At 39.2% G+C, this 26740-nt stretch overlaps 1 protein-coding gene across 1 annotated transcript in view; it reads right to left on the bottom strand.

Annotated features, from left to right (window-relative positions):
- The window catches only part of LOC128508637 (sodium/potassium/calcium exchanger 2-like), a 56666-nt gene extending 30955 nt beyond the window's left edge, over nucleotides 1-25711 (bottom strand). The window contains exons 1-5 of the mRNA XM_053480043.1: nucleotides 25655-25711; nucleotides 21759-22653; nucleotides 19220-19244; nucleotides 10015-10038; nucleotides 3441-3549 (exon numbers count right to left, since the gene is read on the bottom strand). Of these exons, the coding sequence (XP_053336018.1) occupies nucleotides 3441-3549; nucleotides 10015-10038; nucleotides 19220-19244; nucleotides 21759-22549 (949 nt within the window). The 5' untranslated portion in view covers nucleotides 22550-22653; nucleotides 25655-25711. The remainder of the gene's footprint in view (nucleotides 1-3440; nucleotides 3550-10014; nucleotides 10039-19219; nucleotides 19245-21758; nucleotides 22654-25654) is intronic.
- Between the last annotated feature and the right edge of the window lie 1029 nt (nucleotides 25712-26740).

Raw genomic sequence — 26740 nt, 5'->3', positions numbered from 1 at the left:
CCATACTGGGATGGAGGGAGAAGGACAGGGTGGCAGTAGTGACAAGATTTAGAGAATAACTCACTCACCGGAGTCAGCGAATTCTGAGGAAACAGAAGGACAGAAAGGAAAGACAACACAGAGAGAAGAAAGTGATGAAATAAAGCAAGAAGCTCAGAAGCACATCGTTAATGAACCAGACCACCAGCGAAAGATACAGTATGTACCAACACGAGTGACTCGGGTCATTGCCTTCAATCTCACGAGCCTCCCTGCGGGACTGAACGTTAGCTCTGCTGTAGAAACGACATCCTTTAACTCAACACCAGGACATTCCTGATTAAAACGCGCCAACCGTGGGGTCATTTTTTAACCACAGAAAAGCTTTTAAAATGAAAAAAACAACAAAAAAAAAAACGGCCTGCAGGGGATTTCATGTCTTGGCTAGAGTTCCCATTATACTGCGGACGCTCTTATCGATTCACATTAATAAAATGCGGTTCTTTGGAGGAAACGTTAATTAACTTCATTGTTAAAGGGTGAATGATGACACGATATGGTTCTGTTTTTTTTTTTTGAGAACGACGTAACTGCACTGTTAGCTGTGCAACTGATTAGCGTTAAAACAACATGGATCATGATGTTAAATAGTGCTAAAATAGTTTAAACGAAAAAAAATGGTAAAAACTAAAATACACACAATATTAAGAAAAATATATTGTTTCATTTGATGATGCTATCATGGTATCATGTGTTTCCAACCTTAGCTTTTTTGGCATTAAATAAATGTTTATTTCACATGGACCCTAATGTTCCACTAATATTAGGACTAAAAGCCCAATTGGAACTGAATCGGAATGAGAGTGGCGGTTTAAACATTCACTAATTCATTTAATAGGTAACTTTTATCCATGTGAACACGTGATCCGATCGTTTCTCTCTTAAAAGAATAAATCTATCATTTCTGTGCATGTTTGCCGCACATAGGGGGAACATTAGGCGACTTTTCAAGTTTCCCAGGAAGGAATTTTTTCCCTCCTGCTTTTATTTTCATCCACTGGATCACTTGATGGGAACGAGCACTGATTGGCTCACAAGCAGTAAAGCATCTAACCAATCGTAGATGAGAACGAATTCCGGTAACCAATCACAACGCAGAAGGCGGGATTTATCAGAAAAGAGGGGAAGCCTAAAATCGGAGAAAAGTACTTATTTCTGTTACATTTTCAGCAGATTAAACACTTTAATTAATAAAAATTCAAGGCTTTAGGGATGTATTATCAGATCAGTGTACATGTAAACAGTAAGGCTAGAACCTCAAATCAGAATAATTAGAAAATATGATATATATGATTGGCTGGTATAGCTGTGATTGACAGTGGGTGGAGGTAGAGATGCCCCTCCCACCCTAACAGCACGGACAAATTTAGCTTTTCTGGACTCCTGACCATGACTTGCTACGGCATTATTGGATATGCATCACAAATGCAATCTCTTCATGAGCACAGTTGCTTTTTAGCATTCTTCTTATTATTATTATTAATAATATTATTAATATTATTATAAAATTAAAACTTTCAACACATCCAAAGACACCAAACCTGCTGGCAAGAGAACGGTTCACATATAATATAAAACAATATGTACATCATATTCATAGATGAGCTACAAATGAATTCAAATAAATAATACATATCCTCCTTATTGTGCCAATTTTAACAATAAATACACAGTGTGAGTCATGCGTACAGTACACACACACACACACACACTTTCTCTTCTATTTACACACAATCAGCTCTTATACACACTCTAACACTGACACCACAGCTCTCTTTTTACTCACCACATTTATTGACTAAGTGTATATAGAAATATTATTTTAAATTGCATCAGTAACAGAAAAGTGTCATTAACATTTAACCTCCTGCACCTGCTATCATTAACAAGCCACACACTTTAGAATGAACTAACTATTAATTCATCTTAAAAATAAAATAAATGCTTTAAACGACATTGAGTTTATGACTTTGTTCTTCTTTTAATGATTATTAAAATCGCTTATACGAGAAGACAGGAAAAATATAAAGAGTAAAGAGAGGGGGAAATATTGCAAGTGTGTGAACATGAACATTAAAGAAAAAATATTCACACAAAAACAAACGTGAAAAACTTAAGAAAAAGACAAAAAAAAAGAAAGTAATTATAAAAGCTTTCAAAAGAAGCTTTAAAAATCAGGTATTGTTAAAAGTTTTGTTATTATGATAAATAATAAATTATTACTTTATTAAAGTAAGAACGGAAAAGAACACATAAAGATTGAGCTTGATAAGAAATAAATACACATCCAATGTTTACTTCAGTAATAAAAATAAAATAGCTATTATTATTATTATTATTATTATTATATAATTATAATACTATCATTATTATTATTATTGTTATTATTAATATTACTATTATAAGTGATTATAATAATGATAAGAACAATAACATCATGTTGATATTGTTGAATAAGTATTGGCACCCACTGCCCAGCCAGAATTAACTTGACAGTTAACCATCACAAACAAATCATTTGGATTAGATTTATGGAATTCTACTATTAATTTTTAAGTAAAAAAAAAATAAAAAAATCTTGCACACAAATATGTATAAACATAAATAAATTATGCATATAGTGCCAGTCAAAAGTTTGGACCAACCTTCTAATTCAATGTTTTTTTGTTAAGTGATTTATTCCCTACATTCTAGAACAATACTGGAGATTTCAAAACTATGAAATAACACACGTGAGATTTTGTATTTGATTAACAACAGCAACAGTCACAGTCAGTTGTTATTTTAAGAAGTGAAGGTCGACTGTTCTGGAAATGGAAGTTCTTGTAAGAACAGTATTGTGTCGAGTGCGTTTGCAAAACCCATCAAGCTCCATGATGAAACTGTCTCTCATGAAGACCTTCCCAGGAACGCAAGACCAAACCTTACCTCTACTGCAGAGGAGACGTTCATTTAGAGTCACCAGCCTCAGAAATCACCAATTAACCTCAAACAGCACCTCAGATTAGAGCCGTTATGAAGCTTTACAGAGTAAATGTAGCAGATACATCTCAATATCAACTGTTTAAATTTTAGAGATTATGGTGTATTTTGGATAAACAGTATAAATCAGGAATGAACATGGAGTTAGAAGGGGGTGTACAAACTTTCGACTGGTATGGTATGTGTATTAATGCCTATATTCATGGTTTGTTAATGTTAACTATTATAAAGTTTTTAAAGAATCCTTTTTAAAGCGATTGCATTTTCCAAAAGTTTTCTTAACGGAAAAAAATAAAAAGAATTTTGGAAACTGAAACAGAAATTCCCTTTATAGATCACACTAGTTTTTAAGTGATAATAAGATTCATTTAGTGCTTCTCTAATGTGTGTGTGCATATATGTGTGTGTGTGTGTGTTACCTTCGCTAAGTGGGTCTAGTGTGTGGATCATGAGCTGGAAGATGCTGTTCCTCATCAGGCTGTTGTGCAGCGACGCCGAGCTTCCGCCTCTCTGCAGCCTCGGCTTGGCCTACGATTGGATGAGAGAGAGAGAGAGAGAGAGAGAGAGAGAGAGAGAGAGAGACATGTCAATCAAACAACTCCCTACCATGGCTGATCATGATAATATGGCGGGGTGTAAAATCCTGATTGATCAGAGAAACATCTGGTACTAAACCATGTTAGAATTAGGTCACAGGGTTTAGGGGTTAGGATGTAGGGATTAGGGGGTAGGGGATAAGGGGCTAGGGAGAACGGCTTGCTGTAGTGGAAACGCAGCTCGGCACTGCAGGGGGAGTAAAGGGCACTGTTCGGCTCGCCACCATGGCAACTCTGTCAGCGCTATTTGAAGGAGTCAGCTGCAGGGACTTGTGCAGGTGTGTGTGTGTGTGTGTGTGTGTGTGTGTGTTTGATTAAGCTTATTCATAAACCTTGAAGCATTTTAAAGGCAATAATAAAGTAAATAGTCAGCATGAAATGTTCCAACTCCAAGAAATATAAAGCCTCTATGTAGTTTTTTAGGTAAAGTAAGGGGGTACAGTATAAACATTACAGTAATAATATTGAATTTTTTATCTATCTATCTATCTATCTATCTATCTATCTATCTATCTATCTATCTATTCAATAGCAGCGTCAGGAATTTTTTATTTTTTTTTGTATCTGCTTGCATTGGAAAACAGCTGACCATTCTGGACATGATGACTAAGCTATGCTAATGTGCTTATTCTGGCATTTTCTATCGATCGTCAAATAGCTTTTGGAGCTTGAAGGTGAGTGCTTCAGAAGCTACTGAAGAACTCAATCTCAGAAGATATTACTCAAGTCACATTTATCTTGGAATGTCGTCTGATTAAAGACCCCAGAAAATTATGTTAGCTGTAATGTTGTGGAAAACAGTCAGAAAATATTTTTTTTTCATAGTATCGATGTTTTAGTGTACTGTATAAAATTCACTTTATAATGTTTGTCCTCATGTAACATGAAAACAGGTGTTGGAGTAAATGACCTCAATCTCTAGGACTCGCTAAGTGGAACAGGCTTCGTTAACTTTAATCATTTAGATGTTATCAGGCTATTCAGAAAGAGGTGTAAGTCTCTGCTCAACATTCTGCTCAACCGTTCGGTAGAGCACATTTTGAAGTGCTGTGTTTAACTAAAAAAAATGTGTCGAACTTTGACATGATTAAGTTATCTCTACCACTTGGTTCAGGTATGGTCTAGTAAATAAAATCCACTGGATGTCACTAAAGAACACATTAACAATGGATTTGTGGTATACTACAAAAAAAAAAAAAACAGTTTTTATTGTATTTTATACATATGCTTTTACCATGATGTGACATCTCAACCATTTGGTAGAGGCTTAAAAACAAAGAAATGCAAAGGATGTTTTAATTCCTAGTGAAAATATTAAAAGGCTAGTATAATGGGGCATTAAGTTTAAAAGATGTGAGCAAAAATTGATAGAAGGAAAGTTTAAAAGTCTGGACAGATTCTAATGTCGCCTGGGAAACCTGATTCTGAATATCTTTGAATTTCCTTCAGGAATAATAATGTTTCTATCTATCTATCTATCTATCTATCTATCTATCTATCTATCTAAACTTTAGTATAATTGTAGAACCTATCAGATCACATAAAATACAAAAGACACAGACAACACTGGGACAAAAGTGCATGCAGACAAAAGACGTAGACTGGACCTACCGACAGCTTGCTCTCGTCCTCCGTAGGCACTGGACTAAGCTTTACAGAAACAACATAGAAGTGTGGGAGAGAGAAAGAGAGGGAGAGAGAGAACAGAAGACAAGGACGTGAGACAGGAACAAGTGTACACCGGTAAAGACTCCACGAAACAGAACAATACACAGAAGAAGAACATGAAGGACTCGAGTAACCTGACATGGATTGTTAAGATCCTCACAGGGTTTTCCGCATAGTACGTGAGTGGAAACATAATGTAAAAGAAATCCGAACGCTACTCGTGTAGTGTGTATCAGTAAGGAACTAAGAACACCATGGTAATGGTCAGTAAAACAATACAATACCACAGAATTAAACAAACCAAAACCATTAAAAAAATCAAAGTAGAAATAGAAATTTCCCCATAAAACACAGTTTTAAGTGAGTTAAACTGAGAATTAAGCCAAAAGACAGAGCTGTAGTGCTAAAGAAAAACATCGTATTCTGGTCCTTGATTAAGTGGCTTCTTTACATTAATAATAATAATAATAATAAACTGCAAAATACTTATAAATGCTACGTTAAAAGTGTGGAAGCCATATTTTTATTTATTTAAACTAAAACTATATCAGGTGTGTGAATTCTAAAATTAGGCCGAACAACAAAGCTGTAAACAACAAGTTTTCAAAGATTTTGAAAAAAATTAAAATCTGGATGCGATACACAAAACGTTTAAAACTACTTATTTACAATTTTTATTTTTTTTTGGTGCTGTTTCAACATGATATTCGGTTTCGTTTGATGTGGTTTTTTTTTTGTTTGTTTGTTTTGTTTTGTTTGTTTTTTTTATTTTCTTTTTTTCTTTTTAAGGTTTTGCAAAACTACCCTAAAAAGGTTTTGGAATGCAAAATGCAACAAACTGAATAAAAGCTATGAAACTAAATAAATAGCTGGAAAGTTCATGTCGATTTTCTTTTAACAAATGATTTCCTCTTAAGGCCTGTCCACACGGAGACGCGTTTCGCTGTACACGTATAATTTTTTTTATCGTATTGGCGTTTCGTCCACACGGATCCAGCGTTTTAGGAGACTGAAACCGCTATTTTTTGAAACCGAGTCCCAAAGTGGATGAATCTGAAAACGGGACCCTTTACGTCTTCGTGTGTACGGCCAATCCGTATATTTTGTGAAACAATGATGTCATCACATCATGTGTCGGCTGCGTCACACATAACAGCAACAACATTAATGGCGGACAACATGATTGTGTTCGTGTTGCTACAAAGCCTACTAGCTTTATTACAGCTAAATCTATTGCTTCTATGCAACTGTTATGAGCAACAAGCGATAATGGACAACACCATCTTGGTTCGTATACAGCGCGAAGGTTATGCGCATAATCAAAGTCTTCTTCTCCGTGTATAGTGTATCTCTATGGCAGAATTACAGCGCCCCATACTGGTCTGGCATATATACTACACCGTTTTCAGTGGTTTTGTGTGTACGCAGATATTTCTTGAGACGACACCGTGTTTACGCAAAAAAATGATCGGATAGGGAACGCACCGCCTTCGTGTGGACGGAGTCTTAAGGTGGAAAATAATTACCCCGGGTAGGCACGAAAAAGTTTGACTGCAAAAGGTAAATTAAATGAAACTATTTAAAACAATCATTTGCTTACTTCTTCTATGAGAATTATTGTCCAGACTAAATTGTGTGATATAAATCAGACACACATATGGATTTTGCGTCTCTAATTTGGTTTGGATGCGTCTGAACTCCAGAGAGCTCTCACTCAGAATCCTGGATGTTTGCTTATCTAGGACGTGTGACCATTTGTCTCCCCTCATTTCCCCCCCCTCATATGGAAAAACTTCAGATATGGGAGGGGGTGAAGCGGCATTAGTGCCGAGCGCTACAGTACATTAGCCTCAGCCGAGGTCCCGGGAAGGTCGTATCCCACAGGTTTTAAATGCATCAAAATCAATTCTGTGCCTCTTGATGCTCCGGCTCCCCGAAAGACTTTTATTGAGCTGCAATCTTGCAGACAGGGCGAGAACGTTCAGTGTGTGCGGGAAAAAAATAACTGCTAAAAATACAGCTGCCCATCACGACCCAGCGAAAACACAACACGCTGAGCTCATCCATTTGGAAGCTGGTGGGCGGAGGTGCGTGTTAAAGCTTTGCTCAGCAGACTGGTAGAGGAGCGGCGCTCCTGAGCTGGGGGTAGATTGAGATCAGTATTTTAAAAATGCCTTGTGTGAGGAGCTTGCATCTCTAACATGGTGTGTGACAAACTGACAAGACAAACACACACACAAAAAACACACTATTACAGGGGACTCGGGGAACAAGACTCGGGGATGCCAATCGATTGCAAGGAGCACACACTCACACTCACACTCACACCCACTACGAGCAATTTAGGAACTCCAAATCACACTACTCTGCGTGCCTTTGGACTGGGGGAGGAAACCGGTGAGGAACTCCCAAGCTTGGGGAGACACAGCTACTTAAGCCTAAAAGTTGCTCCTATTAACGAAATTCTAAGAAAATTCTTAGAATTCTGACATTTTCTTAGAATTTCCTCTTAAATTTAGGACTAAATCTTAGTAAAGATAAAAATGATTAACAAAACATCTTAGCCCTAAAAACAGGTAAAAAATTGTTAGGAGTAGAGAGGAGGACTTTTAAGAAGCTTAAGTCTCTATAGCAGAGGACAAAATAGTGAAAAAAAGAAATATTCTCACACACTAAACATAAAGCTAAAAGTAAACACTGCTCTTCTGTCCTAACAGAAACTTTGCATAAAGTGACTGTAGTCATGATTATACAATTTCATCTATTAATTCTATTATAATATATTCTACTTTTACAAAGAGCGCATGAAAGACTTGTACAGATTTTTTATTAACCAATCACAGTCCTTGAATTCCTGCGTCATCCCTAGTAATGGGGACAACCACACCTCCTCAATCAGATAAAGGTTTTTGAACTTTTCCTCCTCAAAGTTTCTCTGAGAAGTTTCCTGAATCACTTTTAGTCTAGGACTCCCAGCTAGGACTTTTTTAGGTAAAATAAGAGCTCTCTGAGAGAATTCTAAGAAACTTTTTGAATACGGGCCCTGATTAGTATTCCAAAAAAAAAAAACAGGTAAAAAAAAGAAAGCAGCATATTATGTAAAATACCACTTTTCAGACATAAAAAAAAGCCTTCTGGGTTTTGCTGCATGAAAAAAGTTCCTGATGAGAAGGTCAGCTGTTCGAGCCCTGGCTCCACCAGGTTGCTGCTGTTGGACCCTTGAGCATAGTCCTTAACCTTGTCTGCTCCAGGGCACCGTATAATGGCTGACCCCGCGCTCTGACCACACACTACTAACAAGAAGCTGGGATATGCGAAGAATAAATAATTTCACTGTGCATTAATGTATATTTGATGAATAAAGGCTAAACTTAAAACTTAGTCAAACTATGTGCCTCATTTCCTTATAAAACTGCACAAATTGTACCTGAGACTATATTTTCAGTAAAAACTCGTCACACCAATTACTGTTTTTTTTTAAGCAATGTTTCCTGCTTTTTTTAGCACAGTAAGTCCCCGGACATTCAAGTTATGAACTTTGAACTTTCGTCACGTGCGTGCATCCCATTAAGTCTGGAAGCGAGGGTAAAAGCAGCGGCGATGAACCTGACACTGCTAAAAAGCAGCAATCGATAATGATAAAGGCAAAAGTGAAAAAGTGGCAGACATCGCTTTTTGACATGAATCATTTAACCGGGATGATTCTAAAGAACAAGGACATGATCATGGAACATAAAGTTTTATACTGTGTATAGCCAATTAGCACCTAGACAGTGTTTGTTGGACTTACGAACAAATTCGACTTACAAACGAGCTTTTAGAACGGAACTCTGATACTGCTGATAAAAACGGTGTGTAGAGGACTCACTGTATTTATTGCATAATATGTATAATTGTTTTAAAAGACATCCGTGCTCTCCAGCAGGCATTTGCTCGGTACTGTTAAAAAGCACATGAGTTTGAAAAATGCATCAACGTTCCGGTTTAATCTGGATCCAGCAGCTTTTTTTTTGGTCTTGTACAAACTTAAAAAAAAAAATTCATTAGGAAGTAACTTGACAACTGTGTAAACTATGATTCAAGGCTAATCAAGTTTTACAATATGATGTTAATCACATTGTACACACAGACACACACGGCACACTCTCTCTCTCTCCCTCTTTCTCTCTCTGCCCCAGTCTCTAAACCATTCAGTGATTTCTTTTCATTCTGCCCCTTAAAGACTCCTGGTGGACAATCGACGACTTTGAGATGCGGAAAACACAAAACGAACAACACGTGAATCAAAATGGCTCGCTAATTAATGACCTGCTTTTCTTCAAGTAGAACTCATTAAAGGAGAATAATTATAGGACCTAATTACAGACAGTCCAGCCCCATTACTGGCAACAAAGCAGCGCAGGACACTACAAACCCTAAACACACAACCACACACACTCACACATCAGGGCAGACTCCTAAACGTACAGCAGGTCAAATTCGCAGCATTAATTCGTGTTGATCGTGGCCAAAGTTCTGTGCGTGCATGGCGTCCAGTTAAAAAAAATAAATAAATCAAACCGACAATGTTTGTTCAAGAATCTTTTGTACTGTGGTGAAACGGAGTTGACGGAGCTTCTTGAGCGATCATGCTATGTTAATTTATCGTATACTACATGAGTAATAAAACAGGGTTCCGTGTTGTATAGTACAGTGTGCGTACTTTAATCAAAATCCAAACCAGAGTGACGGACACATCTGGTTTGTCCTTCTGCTACTGTAAAATGAAAGTTTTGTAAATAAATTTTTTTTCTCCTTCACAATATGATCGAAGTACGGCTTTTGAAGCAGAAACGTTTATTGTAGCAAAAACATCTGAACGCGTTCCTAATTATCATACTGCATGATTTCTGTTCTGCCAGATGCTCACCACAATGGTGTCACGTCACTGTTCCCATAGTGACGAGTTTGTTTTGTTCTCTGGTCTAATTCTGTGTCTAGTCAGTGGTTTGTTGTCTAAGTGTGTGCGCCTGTTTTGTGTTTAGTTCTTGATTGGTTTGCCCGTATTGAGGAATTAGTTACTGTAACACCTGGTGACTTTTTTATCTTCTGTTGTTTCGTAGATGTACAGTAGCTTGGCTCTCTGGTGTCCCAGCCACTGATGGTCAGAATATGAGCCCAATCAATACTGTTGATGCAACTTTTCCAAGAGTTTTTAAAAAAATAATAATAATTTATCGACCACATTTCTTCCACAATGACAGTTCAGCACGATCCTTTAGGTTTCAATAATCTGATCTTAACCCAGTTCCAGTCATTTCAAATCTCCTTAGTTGCTTTCTTTGCTTGATGCAGCCCAATAGTGTGACCCTCCTGATATGGTACACAGTAAGTCCCTGACTAACGGACGAGTTTTGTTCTGGGGGCGCGTTCGTAAGTCGGATTCGTTTATAAGTACAATGTAAATGCGGTTTTCGCACCGTGGCTCTTGGTACAGTTTATCGCAATTTACCACAAATTTCCTGCAGTTTTTGGATAGTGTTCAGGTTTTCAATCGTTCTGTGCGAAAAATTTAAAAAAATTTATTTATTTGGCGGCCCTCGTGGAACACCGCATCTCACAGCAAGTCAAATTCCATAGGAGAGATAAGGGTTGTTATACACCATCGACACAAATATACAAGGTAAAGCATAAAAAAACGAACACACAGGTTTGGTGTTTTGGTTCCGCAATACACTCTTATGAGACTGAGCCGCCAAATCGCAAGGGTAATCCTGCTGATCCTGCTACATGGTGTTTACAGTACAATTGAACATTCGCCATTTTAATTAAGAGCTGTTCTCCACTGTATTGGACTGTAAACTCTGTTTTGTTAAGGATTTTTTCGCTAATTATATGATTATTAACTGCTTTGCAGGACAGACATTTTCTATCATCACGTTGCTTTCTATCATCGTGAGGACCTTAGACATTTTACACATTCACTTAAACACTGAAAATACTGTATATGATTGTAAATATTGGTAACTGGTACACTGCAGTGTCTGTTTCTTGTACAATACACGTGAGCTAAAAGATTAACTAAGGATATTTTTCTAGCACATCCTTAGAGACTTAGCTTATTTATGTCAGTAATAAAATTCTGAGTGTTTGAATGTTACAGTGGCAGACAGTACAGTTTGTACTCTAAAGCCATCGATCAGAGCAGTAACGGTCTACTCAAACTGAATATTAATGTGGATGAACATAGCCATATTTTTTTTTATCTGCATTTTGGCCTCTACATGAGTCAACAAGTCCAGCATATGGCACCGTAGCTGAGAAAACAAGTGCAGTTTTAATTTGTGCATCTGTTTAATGATGAAATCAGCACATTTTACAGAAACAGTGAGTCAGCTTGTAGTCCTCACACACACGCACACACACACACATGCAGTGCTACATGCATGTCCAGATCACCTCGAAGACGGTTCCTGAGAGCTCCTCTCTCGCGATCAGGCTGAAGCCTCTGGACGGATATTTGTGCGAGTTCAGTGACTTCAGTTCGGTCATTTCGATAATTAGCCTTTCTCAGAAGTAATTAGTGCACCTGATTGCAATCAGCTCTTTCTCTGTAGCCAGAACCAGACGAGCATCACAAACCACACACACAAGACAAGGACAGAGGACCGGAAAAAAATAATCAGATTTCCAAGCCACACCTTAAATCTGTATGAAGTGAAACCGGGACTTGTGATGAACTTTTTTTGAATAAGAATGGTGTAAAAGCGATTAATATTTACAGAAGACTTTAAGCACAGTCCGGTGATGAGACTCTTAGCCGCAGGCAGTAAAACATGTGAACAAACACCCAGATGAGGACGCGTTCCCTCTCAAGGTTTCTTCCTATTACCATCTCAGGGAGTTTTTCTTTGTCACCGTCGCTGTCGTCCTCGTCTCGCTCATCAGGGACAGTCTTATCATTTTGATTCATACACGTTCACATTTCATACAAACTTAAATAATTCTGTTGTGTGTAAAGCTGCTTTGCGACAATGCCAATTGGTAAAACTGCTATACAAATAAAATGTAATTCGAATTAAATTGTACGGAACGGTGCTAACGTTTTACATCCGTGAATGACGATCCCACCAGAGGTGGCTCGGAGCCCACTGCAGTCGTTCTCATGAACATTTGGTGAGTGGAACGCCTGATCAGTGAAAATATACATCACCAACTTGCGTAAAAAAAGAGACGTGTGTGGGAACTGTTCACACGATCATTCACCAGCACCACTTGCACGTTACAGGAACTCAGCTGGGAGTCATCGCCACGTCCCCCGTACAGTCTGGACCTCGCTCCAAGCCATTTCCACGTGGTAAGGAGTTCCTGGGCGGCCGGCGTTTTTTAGAGGTGAATCAGACAGGCTGAGAAAACCTGGTGTCCAAGCACTAATAAAAACACTGGGATACAAAGGAAATTTTTTTGTGTTCTGTTTGTATTCTGCGCAGAAAAATCAAATGTCACACTTTGACTCGGACGCCCACTGTAATAAACCTAATCAGCTAATATTCTGAGTTGGTATCGGAAAAGACAAAGTGGTCTTGAGCCTTTGTAACTTCTGATAACTGAGTTTGAAGAAAACAAGTGTGTGTGTGTGTATGTGTGTGTGTGTTAACACAACACACTACAGATGCTGGATGAATCATTTTTTTAAAGGATTTAACCACCAAGGACGATGAGTACTACAGCCTTAAGATAACAGAGCATGCACACACACACACGCACACGGACACACACGGACACACAAGATCATATGATGCTTCAGTAAGGGAAAGCCGTGTCCTTGGTGCAGGGGCTGTACAGTGGCTACTACATTAGCTTATTACCTCATCTTTTAAAAATAGCTCACATTGATTAGGCTTCAAATTTCTCACTCTCTGTATCTCTCTCTCTCTCTCTTTCTGTCTTTCTCTTTCTGTTTTGCTCTCCTCCCCCATCGCCATCACCTACAGGTGACCTTGTCAGCCTGGGATTAAGTCGAGATGTGAATTGTCCTCACACACACACACACACATGATGGACTGGTAAAAGAAGTAGACAGGATACAGAGTTGTATTAGATCTGATGAGTACATCTGTGTATGTGTGTGTGTGTGTGTGTGTGTGTGAGAGAGAGAGAGAGAGACAAGTCTATGTTTCAGTGTTCAGAACCTCATGCTGCAGCTCCAAGCTGCACATTTCCATTCATTCATCATTCGGAGCATTTTATGATGGAGATGAGCTCTGGCACCGACACAATGATTTCCAGCAACTGTAATTAAGTCCAACATACAATGAACACACACACACACACACACAGAGGCACTCATGCATACACATCAGTATACATGCATACGTGCACAAAACATGCATGCAAAGGTGCCCAGCTGCATGGCACATACACACACATTCACAAACACGGTTAAGTTTCCACGGTGACAGGCTTTTACTGAAAGCTTATTAAACGAATGAAGTCTCATTAAAGCTTCACAGATAGAGAAGTCTCTCGCGCTTGTACGCAATAAATGACTCGATCCATCCTCGGAAACAAATCCCTGTGTACGTTGCTCGTAAGGTTCACCAAAAACGTTACATTTAACACGTCATGTCGCCCACGCTTACTTATTTACTTTCTTTCATCTGGATGTTCATTAATAAACCTCGGCGTGTCACGTTAACGAGACTCTCTTGTCTCGGAAAACTCGCTTTTTATGGTTACCAGGCGCTGACACCGAAGACTCATTCTTTAAAAAGAAACAATAATTAAGCGTCTCCTTACAAAAAAAAAAGCTTCATCATATTGACAGTTATATGTTTTTTTTTTTCTTTTAAAGGTCTTGTATTTTAGTATTTTTTTAACAAGTTAAGTGTGTGTGTGTGCGTGAGAGTGTTAATGCTCTTTATACATATATTTAACCCTTTATATCACTCCTTTTCCGAATGCACCATTTCAGTGTTTATCCACGAGCCCTTAAGAGAACAGCAGAGCTGGACAACAAGCTGAGGGAGGGGCTTTTCTTATATGAGGTCACATTAGTTGAAAAACATAACCGTAAAACATAAAAAAATAGTCTTTGTATAAGCACACTGGGCGGGCGGGGCAGGAGGGTAGCTCGGTGGTTCAGGTGTTGGACTGGTCTCTGGTTCAAAGCCTTGACAACGGCAGGCTGCCACTGTTGGACTTTTAAGCAAGGTCCCTTACCTCCAAAGTGCTCAGATATAATCGGCACTGAATTAGTGATCGGGAGGTCCCAGTTTCAAACCCTACCACCACCGGCAAGTTGCCACTGTTGGGCCCTTGAGTGAGGCCCTTAACCCTTAACTGCTCAGATGTCTAAAGAGATAAAAATGTAAATCGCTCCGGATAGTAAGGGCGTCTGCCAAATGCCATAAAGTGCTCGCCCTGTAACCTCTCGCAGCTGGAGGTCTAGAGAGAACTGATTGGTGGAAGGAGCGGATAGCGCTGTCCTCAGAGTGTGTTACACCGCTTCCAATGGTGCGTGAGCAAGCAGTTTGAAAAAGATGCGGTCGGCTGGCGTCACGTGGTGCGGAGGAAACACATGATAGATGATAGTCCTCGGCCATCCCTGACTGAGTGGTAGTAGTGGCCTTGATATGGGAGCTCCCTAGTAAAGGGTGGAAATTGAATATGACTAAATTAGGGGGGGGAATAAAAAAATATATAATGTAATGTAATGACCCTGTAAGTAGCTGAAACAGAAACAACGGATATATCTCCAGATTGAGGTGTATCTGTCGCCTGGTGTGTCAGGGGGCAGGTACAGTAGACGGACCCTTTCCCTATCCCTATCAGCACAGTCTAGACCCACTTGAACGTGCAGTCCCTGTGTTACTATAGAAACAGCACTGTACGAACACCTCGCACTCGGGCAAATTAGCACATGGCAATATATTCAAAGCCTAATCCAATATGAGAGTTCAATTTCAAGTCCTCGTGAAGTTTATTTCCAAGACTAATATAATCAGCGCGTGTAATCAGCGTCGCCTGATTGCGCGCTTTCACGCCCCACATGGGCTATTTTATAAAATCACATTAGGCTGGAAAGAAAATTACCTCTGGCAGGTAGATATCATCTGCCAACCTTACACTCCGAGCTGACTGAAACTGGATTTTAATTAGGATTTAAACAACCGTATTCAATCTGCCAGCCGTGCGCGTAATCTGTTAGGGTGATCTGTGTATCTGCGGGATGTTTTAGCTCGAATGCTGGAGTGTCTGAAGCGTTTTTGCACCCAAGACACCTCGTTAAATTTCTAGATCAGAGGTGGTGGAGGCAGGGGGAACCTGTAGCAATAAGGTGAAGGTCATAAAAGCGGTCAAGAGCATGGGGCGGAGTTACAATGGGGCGGGGTTACACCTGGTGGGTGGAGTAGCATGTTTATCCATCTTAAAGGTGATTGGATGAATCCTTGAATGTTTTCAATTATTAACTCATGAAATTAGACATAAAAAAAAATGCCTTTTGGAAGTGTAAACATTGTAAAATAAATAAATAAATCAATAAAAACAATACCATCATATATATTTTTTAAAACATGCACAACTTTCAGCAGACTGAAAATTCTTCAGAATGTTAATTTAATTTAATTTTGGCACCCTATCGTTCTTGTTGTCCTGTGCAAACCCCAGTCTGATTAAAAAGGGTTCGATGCCGCTTCACCTCTCTCCTTTGCACAATCTGTTCCTGTTTGCTGGCTTCTCTTTCTCTTCAGATTGATTCTAAATCAAACGTTATAATCAGCCCTGATCATGTGCAGCTTTTAGAAATTAAAATGATCCTTTGATTCTCTATTTTAAAAATCTTTAAAAAGGTTTATTTAATCACATTTATTTTGGATGAATTGGTCATGTCATACAAATTGTACTAACTAAATAAATATTTGAATTATTGTTAAAACATTACAATGATCATACGTTTATTGTGGTTCCTTTAGATAAAATATAATCTGAATGCACCTTTAAAGGTCTTATATGTTACCAGTTAGGTCTCAGAGCTCCATCTGTTAATTCCTCCATATCTCAACAAAACCTAACACTCCTTCTGCAAACACTCTGTTTCAGTGTCTATTAAACAGACTTACTGCTGAGCCACGCCCCCTCCAGAGAACAGCAGAGCTGAGCAACTTCATGGTGGAGGAGCTCTACATGTGTGAGCTCACATTAATTAAAAAAAACAACAATAATGTAATAACTACAAAAAGCAGGTAACGTTTTTTGTGTTTGTACACACACAGAACACCCATGTAAACGTCAAAACTGTTGCAAAGCATAGATGAGCGGGCCCAAGCACCTGTGCTATCGCTGCCCGGACGCGACACACAACCTGTGTGCTTTTTTAGCACCTTTTTTTTTTTAAAAAAAACCTCCAAAAAGCCACAAATGCTGGAAATAAGCATTACACTATGATGTCACTCAGGTTGTTAGTAGCCACTCTTCTGCATAAGTTTAAGGCTTTGGCATGGCTGAACCGTTCGCGATATAAAAAATCCCTTCACAATTTTGCATCCTCAGTGTCTTGAGATCATATGGGCCCAGTTTGGTTTCGATAGTATAAATCCCTTAGGAGAAGTATATAAAAATCCATTGGGTGCATTTTGCAAACAACCCAAAATAACTGACTTCCTGTTGAGTAGAGCCCATGACATGCATCGCAAAAGTTGTTAAGCTCTATGCCAAAGTTCGGACAGTGTGGGTGAAGTTTTAATAAAATAAAAACGACAGATATTTTTAAAAAGCCGCCATTATAATGAAACTCGCAGGACAGCTAGAAACACCCTGGTGACACAGGCGCCATGTAAATGAATGAATGCTCGTTGATGACATGTTCAGAACCTAGCAATTTATCGCTAATCACAGGTCTATCGTTAGAGGATCTTCATCAAATAATGTGACATGGAGAACATGCTATGTTATCGCTCTGTCTGTCAGAGAATTCAACCATGATTTCATTAGGACGTTCCCCAGTGTGACATGTTATAATCTTACTAATAGAAACCTGTAATTGCACAAAAAATAGTGAAGTATTTTTTGTTAATTTTTAAAATTAGATTATGGAAAATATGCCATAAACAGGTTTTTGTTCACGGAAAAGTATTCATATTCACTTATATAACTTTTTTAAAAATTAAAAATAATATATTTTTAATAAAGGATTTTTTTTTTATTATATTTTCATCGGCATAAATGATAGGTTTTGATATTAAAGCCTTAAAGGAAATCATTATGACTATGTAATAGTTATGTAGATGATGATGTACTCATGAAAAGGGAAAATGCAAACCAGAACATGCTTTAAAAAATACTAATAATAAACATAGTTGCAAGCAACGATGAGCGGGCCCAAGCACCTTGCGCATTGCCTCCCGGGCGCACCACACGACGACTTCTTTTAAAATTTTATCTTATTTTATTTCTTAAAAAGGATCTAAATACATTAAATAAAAGTTCAACTCTTACTGTTGGTATCACGCTTCTAAACTTCTGGATTGCGTTGCAGATTTAATTTTTCCACTTCATGACAACAAAGAGTTAAGTGCTCCATCGACACTTCAGGATCTAGTTAAAGGTCTTCGTCTGCTAAATATAAATCCTAATTTGGTTACAGACAGATTTATGAATCATATCTCTAAATCTCAATCCCAGCTCATGTATCCTAAATCCATCAGGGATAATCTCAGCAAGCAGGATCACTGCCATGATCCGGCACATGCACCATGTGTTTTTACAATATGATGTCACCTTTCCCTCTCAACACACACACACTAATTTTTATCTCATAATAAAACATTTACTCGTTAACAAGTTGTACTCTGATTCGTCAGGATTCTTCTTTTTTTTTTTCAATTACATTATACAAACGATGACTAACTCAGCTGAGAGAAGTTCTCTCAGGAGGATGATTAAGATGTTAGCAGACAATGTGTGTTCCTGTGTCTATGGAGACATTATACGTGCCCCTACACACCTTTAAAAATCTATGGATCGTGCCAGAACTTGTTATTCCAGGGTTCTAGAGATTTACACACAATGCAACACCTCGCCTGTAGTCTTGATTACACACACACACAATGTGGTGTCCGGTTCATGTGTGAAAATGATTCCTCGTGCTCCCAGAGCCATTCTTTCACTTGGAATCAAGGAAAAACTTCATAGATGTGATAATTTGGTCATTCAGTACATTCAGGTCGTCAGCTGACTTCATTTTTTGCTGAGTCTAGACCTGAGCGACTGAAGCAACTCCAGATCGTAACACTGTCTCCAGAGGCTTGTACAGTGGACACTATGCGTGATGGCTTTATGCGCTTCCCTTTTTACCCGGACACGCCCATTACTCCGGAATAGGCTCAGTCTGGACTCATCAGGTCACATGACCTTTTTTCATCGCTCCAAAGTCCAAACTTTATGCTTTTTATGCTTTTTACTAAAAGTGTTTTTTTTTATGGACACACAGTTGTTTAGTCCCAATCCTGTAAGTTCTCATCACTCGTTTCATTATTAAACATAGCCTTGATTTCTTGATCCATTTTTTAATTATTATGATGTAACTTCACCAAGAGTTTAAGTGATCTTCAATCATATTTTGTTTCGACCCCATTAGTGGTTCAGCACTACCCATGCAGGTTTCAATAATGCAATAGACAGTTCTTAACCTAATTACAGTAATCTCCTTAGTTGTTTTCTTTGCTTAATACCGACTGATAAATTTAATCCAATCAGCATAAACTATATTTTGTCATTGTCCGTCTTGGGAATGAGCGCAAAGCTTTTATTGCTAGTACAAAAGTTTAAACTTTTCATCTTAATCTTGTATAAACTGGACAAAGCACCAAATTTCTGTAAAGTTCTAGCATTAAGATCAGGGCCTAAAAGCCTGTGATGAAAATAGATTAATAAATGCAAAACCAATCTATGACCCTTGAAGGTTTCGCGTTGATTTCTCTTCCTGAATTAGCGAGCACCTAACCATCCAAAAAACAACTGGGTTTAGAAGTTTTTTTCCCCTTCTAAAGGAGCTCTGAAAGCTTTATAATAGAGATTCATGGAATTGTTTCGATGTCTTCTTAGATTTCTACTTCATGACGTTAGCAGGCATGTTCAGGCTCCTCAACGATTCCAAGACAGACACATTTCATCCAAACATTTGGAGAAAACATGCACGACAGACTGTCTCCGAGGACTGTTTTAAGTAGGACACAATTTGTTCAGCTTAAGACACAGCGGCTGCTCTGGCGTTCGGCGTTTGTTCGCAGTAATCCCACAAGAGCCTCATGGGCTACAGTTTCCGCTGATTTAGGGAGCGCTGACTCGAACCCCGAAACCGTGCCATGTGAAATGTATTCCTGTGTGGGCCTTCACTGCTTCTTGGGCTTCGGGTTTGACATATCGATGTGACGGATCAGACTGCCATGGACAGATCATCCATCTGCAGCTGCCAAAGCACAGAACATCGACAAGATCCTCCCATGTTCACCTATCACTACCACACACACACTGCAATGATGTTCTGTCACTTTCACACACTCCTACACAAGCAATAACATCTTGGGTGTAATCAAAGATTCCCTTCCCCTCTCTCTTTTTCACACACCACACACTCATGTCACACCAAATTTAAAATTTAAATGAGAATTAGTAATTCTCTAATGTGATCCTGCTGAAATGTTAGCAGTAGCGCTACACTTTAATGACTTGCGCGCCTGTGGATTTAAGTTTGATTGTTTGTGATTGAACGTTCGTCTGTTCAGTCATATAGTTTGCTGATCAGTCAAAACTCTGTCCTAGAACCGAAGCCTTGCATAACCCCAGGATGACACTTTAGACCTCGCTAAACATTAGCAACACACACTTTCCTTCCTTCGGCTGCATTTGCGCATGAAAGGTGAAAAAGTGCAGATGGTGCCTGGTGTGTTTAATCTCCACGCTGCTCCATAAGAAACATAATCGTCGACGATTGCAAGCTCAAAAGCGAATAGAGCCGTCTCGCCCGCTAACCAAACCGCTACCTGTTGCCAGGCAACCTAGAGGGTCGACTCTTTGGTGTGCGAAGTGCGCTGGTGAAAATGTTGTGCCGCGTGAAAATTTCACCGCCAGATCAGAATTGCTTTGTCAGTATCACTCAATCATTTTCACTTCGTCTCTCTCTAAGGCTCCATTGTTTCCTATCAATCTGTCCCTGCATCACTCTATCGCCCCCCCCTTACTCTCTCTCTCTCTTTCTCTCTCTCGCTGTCTCACTCCATCAATACCAGGTGCTCAATACTGAAACGCATGCAGACATGCAGATCAGTGCAAGATGCAGTGAGGGAGGGAGGAGTGGAGAAGTGGACTGTGAAAGTAGCGAGGAAGAAATTGAGAAGGTGAGAGGAAGAGAGAAAAAAAAATGAAAGGAGTGAAACATGAGGTGAGGTGAGGACAAGATTGAGGAAACGGAACAATCTTAATCAGCAGGAAGGAGGGTGAGAAAGGAGGGATAAAGAAAGGAAAGTGGTTGGAGACAAAAAAGAACGGAAGATAGGAGCTGGATGAAGAGAATGAAAGGGAGAAAGGAGAAGGAAGAGTGAAGAAGGAAAGAAGGAAGGGATAAGTGTACGCAATTTTGAGAAAAGGAATAAGGACAAAGGAGGGAAGGAGACGGCGTGAACGAGGAGATGAAAGAAGATGAGAGGTGAGTAGAATGCAGGACAGGAGAGGAATAGATAAAAGAATCGATATAAAGAAAAGGAAAGAGAGGAGAGAAGAGGAAGAACGACGAATTTTGAGAAAAGAGAAGAAAAACCAAGATAGGAGAGGAGAGGGGAAAAGGAATGAGAAAGAATTTGAGGACACAAAAGGACAGAAAAATTAAAGAAAAAGAAGGGAAGAATGGGGGGAATGGACGTAAGAAAAGAAAAGAAACAGGAGTGGGAAAAAGGGAAGGGAAGGAAACTAAAGAAGGGTTGAAGGAGAATAGAGAAGAGGACAAGAGTGAGACAGGAAGTGGGATACAAATGGAACTGGCTGCCAAAAAGAAGAGAAGAGAAGAGAAGAGAAGAATATGAGGAGAGGAAGAAAATAGAAAGAGGTTCTAATGAGAGTGGAAATATGTCAGGAATCATGAAGCTGGAAAGGGAAAAAAGCAAATACAAAAAAAAATTAATGCAGATTAATGAAATAAAAAAGGAAATGATAGGTGGAACGAGAAAGAAGTAAAGGAAGAACTGGCTTGTGAGTTAGTCAGTAATGATGTAATGGGAGAAATGGTGAGTAGAAGGAAGAGAATGGAATTATAGGGAAGAGAAGCGTGAATAAATGAATGATGGAGATGTAAGGAAAAGAGGAGGAACAAGTGGGAGTAGAAAGTAAAGGGAAGAAAAGAAGGAATTCTGTGGTGGGGATAAGTGAGGAGAGAAGATACTGATGAGTAGAGAAGAAGAGGAAAAGGAGGAGAATAGCATCTGGCTCACCTTGGGCTGCGTCTCGGCCACCTCCACCACCTGGTTGCGGTTCATCAAGCCCTTGACAAACCCCTCAACCTGGGCATTGTACTTCATGAAGAGCACATAGGCGGCGTAGGACAGCAGCAGGACCACGCTCTCCCAGCAGCTGATGAAGTTATCCAGGAAAAACACAATGAGCAGGATCAGGTCGAGGATGTAGAAGGAGACATCACGGAAAAGTGGCCACCATGTCAGGTTGAGGATCTCGCGCGAGAATACGGCACACATGCCGATCACGAACAGGATGTTGAACACGGCCGAGCCCACAATAGTGCCGATGCCGACGTTGCTGTGCGAGATGAACACGCCGATAACGGAGGTAAAGAGCTCGGGGGCAGAACCTCCGGCTGCCATGAAGGTGGCACCAGCCACGTCGTCTGATATGGCCAGCTTCTCGGTGATGACTGTGAGTGCTGGCACGAAGAACTCATCACACACGATGGCCAATGCGATGAACATGTACAGCATGCCGAGCATGTGCAGAATGACTGCACCTTGGCGACGCTGTTCCAATGTGAACAAGTCCTCAGGATACTCGCCTTGGTTCCCTGATGCGTTGGTGATACTAACTGAGAGGAGAGTCCTGTGAGGAGCAGAGCCATGAGGCTCCTCTGACTGGGAAGCAGAGCTCCCCAAGGAGGAGGATGAGGAGAAGGCACCGAGGGTGGAGAAGGAAACTGAGCTTATTGCCAAGATCCCAAGGAGGACTGCAAGCACCCGTGCTGGACGCAGCTTCTTCCGGACGACGTGGCGCGATTGCTGACCCATGATGCAACACTCGTCTAGTATGGCTTAGGACACAGGATACATGCCGCTGCTGTGGATGAAATCTGGAATGACCTTTACCACACCAGTGGTTTCCTCATAGTACCCTGGAAAGACAAGGGAAAGGACGAAAAAAAAAAAAGAATTAGTCAAAAGGTTTCCAGCTTGGAAAACAGTCTTTCTGGTAAGGTTCTGCAAACAAGCTTTAAGAAATCCCACAGACACAAAAAAAACAAAAACAAAGAACACCTTTTGCTCCTATTAGGTGTCACCACAGCATATTTGATTTGGGACAACTAATTTGATCTAGGCTTGGGACCAGCAACAAGGGTGCACTGACTTGTGACCTGTCAGGGAATTAAACCACAATCATCTACTGGACAAGCAGAGATACTCCCACTGTACTAACATGGCATGTGATTGGTTTGTAAGTTATAACTTGTTTCTTTTAGAGCCCTGTGCTGCCTGGGAGGTAAATTGCAGTCACATTATCTGTATAATTATCCATCCATCACCCTGGATGGGGGACTAACCCATTGCATGGCAAAAGTAGCACACATACACAGACTCACACACTCTTTCCAACACTATGGACAACTTTGAAATTATGTTTCTGAACTGTTGGAAGAAAAACAATGTCTCCATAGGAAACCCACCTAGAAAGGGCAGCACATGCAAACACGGACCTAAGGTGAGATAAAAAAACACCAACCCTAAAGGCGTTTAGTAAGTCTTGGGACAGAATTAGGAATACACCCATTTTGCATGAAGACACATACTCATTCACACTTGACTTGCTGATCTACCTATTGTATGACTTTGTGTGAGGAACCAGGAACCCTGGAGAACAATGCATTGACAATGCTGTACCACCATGATTTACTCTTTAGTTACAGACAAACATGGGGCTGGGATAAGGCAGACTGCTTCAGCTGAGAACACAGCCATGTTTTTTTAAGGCAGACATCTAAACATGAAGCCTAGTGTAATGAGAATGAGTGTGAGAGAGAGGGAGAGAGACAGAGAAAGATTGCACATACAGTACAGGCCCATGGGAAAGTCCCACAGCGCTGCCTGGCTCTTGTGCTCAGCTGTGCATGTACGCTCAAGGTCACCCTGAAAAGATGCAAATCTGATTCTGAATGAAGAGATTAAATATGGCTGAAGGCATTTACCTCAGATTCATCACTCCTTAACATTCGTGACTGTCTTGGGCAATAAGTCTGCGGCGGTGCCAGTACGAAAAAACATTCATGGGCTGGTGGACACGGGCAGGTCCGGAGAGCAGGAGCAGCACAACAGCTCTTCTGTCTTACTGTAGGAATGGCTAAGGACCGGCCAGTTCACATTAGCTACTGATGACCTCTCTGTAACGTACATCTTTCAGCAGCCAGCTCTCACCCAGTGAGCCGGAGTAAGGTTACATTAAAGACATGGTTAAAAAAATAAATAAATAAAAATCAGACTCAGTGTTAACGGATGGAGCTCGGGACATACATGGAGATTCAAAGCATCGGACAGGTCGAGACATGTACGGGCTCACAGTACAGTCGACACATACTGACACCACCCGCATAGACACACTCACACACACATACAGACAGTGCTATATGTACTGTGTTTCCATGCAGGACTCAGCTACATCAACGTCATGCCTAGTGCAAGGAATAACACCGGAGCATCTCTCGGGGTGCCTGCGCCGCCTTTTAACCAGTAAGGTCTCAACAACACAGAAACTGGTGAGAAACAAAAAATAAAAAAAATATTAAATGTATAAATAATAAAATAAATAAATAAATAAATAAAATTAAATACTATAACGTATTGGTATAATTGATTTCCAAGTAAATGTTAATTAAATAAAAAAAACATAAATAAATGAAGCTTTTAAAATCTATTATGTGCTATAAGTAAGTTTTATAGTTAAATAAATATCAAGAGATATTTAAAAACAAAAATTATTTATATTCTAGTCCAAATTACAATTATTTAATATTATTAAATTAATTGTATATTACTTAATTTTATTTTTAAGTACATTATTTTTCACAAATGCATTAGTAATGATTCTATACTAGCAAATAGCATATTAAAGAAATTACATTTATATATTTTAATTATAGTTATAATAAAAACCCTTAATATAATTGTCCTACCAAAACCTGTAAATGTTTGATAAATACATGAAGATTAATCAAATTAAAACTTTAAGCACTAGAAACTTTTAAGGACTAAGAATTATTATTATTATTATTATTATTATTATTATTAATAATAATAATTAAACATTACATCAGTGTCTTCTAAACAGTGTTTAGCAACTGTCCTATGTCATAACCATCTCACATGTTGGGGCCAAAAAAAAAGTAAAGATTAAGATTAAAATTACTGATTTTTAAAAAAATAATAATAATTATTATTTATTATTATATATAAGATTTTTGATAAAATCTAAGAAATGTCCAGCACTCCGGCCTGCACCAGCTGCAGCTTTTAATGAGCATGATTTCTTTCTTTTTAATTGTCCAGTCATGTCTTTCCGAGTTAGCAGAGCTGCGTGCATGTGTGTGTGTGTGTGTGTGTGTGTGTGTGTGTGTCAGAGCTGCTTTATAATGGGATTAGAGGAGAGCTTTTTCACCTTAAACCCTATAAACCCATGCAGCACGGCTTCAGCGGTGTAACATGAAGCCACAGTTCAGGATGTGCACGTTTACACTGAAGGACATGGGACACTGGGTCACACACATATGAGCTAGGTGTGTGTTTGTGTGTTGTTGTTGTTTTTGTTATTGTTGATGATTTGGTTGCTTTTGCATGTGGTACGCAGTGTGGGCAACCTGGATCAGAATGCTGCATCTGTTCATTGAGCAGAATTTTTTATATAAAAAGAAAATAAACCTGAAGTATGACATTTACACTGAGACCCGTGAAGATTTCGTGAATGCATGTGAAGATTAGGCTTTGATATGACAAACTGATTATGTCATGAGTATTTCATTCTTTGAAAATAAGCAGCAGTACGTAAGGATACTTGTGTACAATAAAAGCCATGAATGAAACATGCATTAGTTATTAAAGATGAACAGGATTGAGTGGGAGAGTACTCACAGGCATGGAGAGGAGCGCCGGCAGCAGCAGGTTGTGAGCCCAGGAGCTCTCTCTCTCTCTCTCTCTCACCGTGTCTCTGTGCACGATGCTGATGCTGATGCTGCTGACGACGGTGATGGTCATGATGCTCCTGGGGGGTGGAGCTTGTTCCTCCTCTCCTTACAGGATACCTCTGTGTTGCCAGATTCGCAGTTCTCACCCAGCAGACACGTTTTGCCTCCTGCATGGATATAATGTCAAGCGCTCCAGTATAAAATAGGGGAAGGTGTACCAACCTTAAGGGGTACATACAGTACGTTGTCACTCTGAGCATGTGTGTGTATATAATCATGCAGCTATAGGGTGTCACAAATGTATATATGCATATCTATTATTATGCATATATACAGTATATTTAGTTATTTTTAGTTTAGTAAAGGAAGATTACAACTATGTAATACAAGATTATTACGCGTATTTCTAGACATATTTCACTATTTTTTAAACAGATTTCTTTTGTTTTATTGGCAGATAATTTAGCATAAATATTAACTAAATATTATGTCTTAGGTTTTTAATACATAAGTATTAAGCATTTAATATTGGAAAGAAGCAAAACTGTCTGCCAAGACATTTGCAATTTATGGTTCTTTAAATCATCTATCCTTAATCTATAAAAAAATATATAGTAATGCATTTGAATAAAGTAAAGATTAGCTAAGATAAATTTTTTCAAAATGTAGAGATACAGTGAAACCTCGGATTGCAAGTAACGCGGTTTGCGAGTGCTTCGAGCAAAGACAAGCATAGATTTTTTTTTATAAATTTTGACTTGGAAAACGAGAAAGTCTTGGTTTACAAGTACTGAGTATCATGTATCATGCATGCGCTTCTTGTTTTGACGCTAAGCGTCACGTGATCACAACTGAGCCAACATTTTTTCTCTCTCTTGCGATGCGGAATTGTGGGTAATCGTCTCCCTTGCTGGGTCTGTTACTGGTTTAATCAACATCTGTGCACGTGTCTACTGTTTACTATAACCCTGTGACCACGTGTGTGTAAAACATATTTAATTTTGTGTTTGTAAGCGTGTGTGTACAGTACGCG

The sequence above is a fragment of the Clarias gariepinus genome, chromosome 20 (assembly GCF_024256425.1).
Source record: "Clarias gariepinus isolate MV-2021 ecotype Netherlands chromosome 20, CGAR_prim_01v2, whole genome shotgun sequence".
Lineage (NCBI taxonomy): Eukaryota > Metazoa > Chordata > Actinopteri > Siluriformes > Clariidae > Clarias > Clarias gariepinus.
Note: the sequence above shows the minus strand (reverse complement) of the source record. Positions and strands in the feature narration are given on the sequence as shown.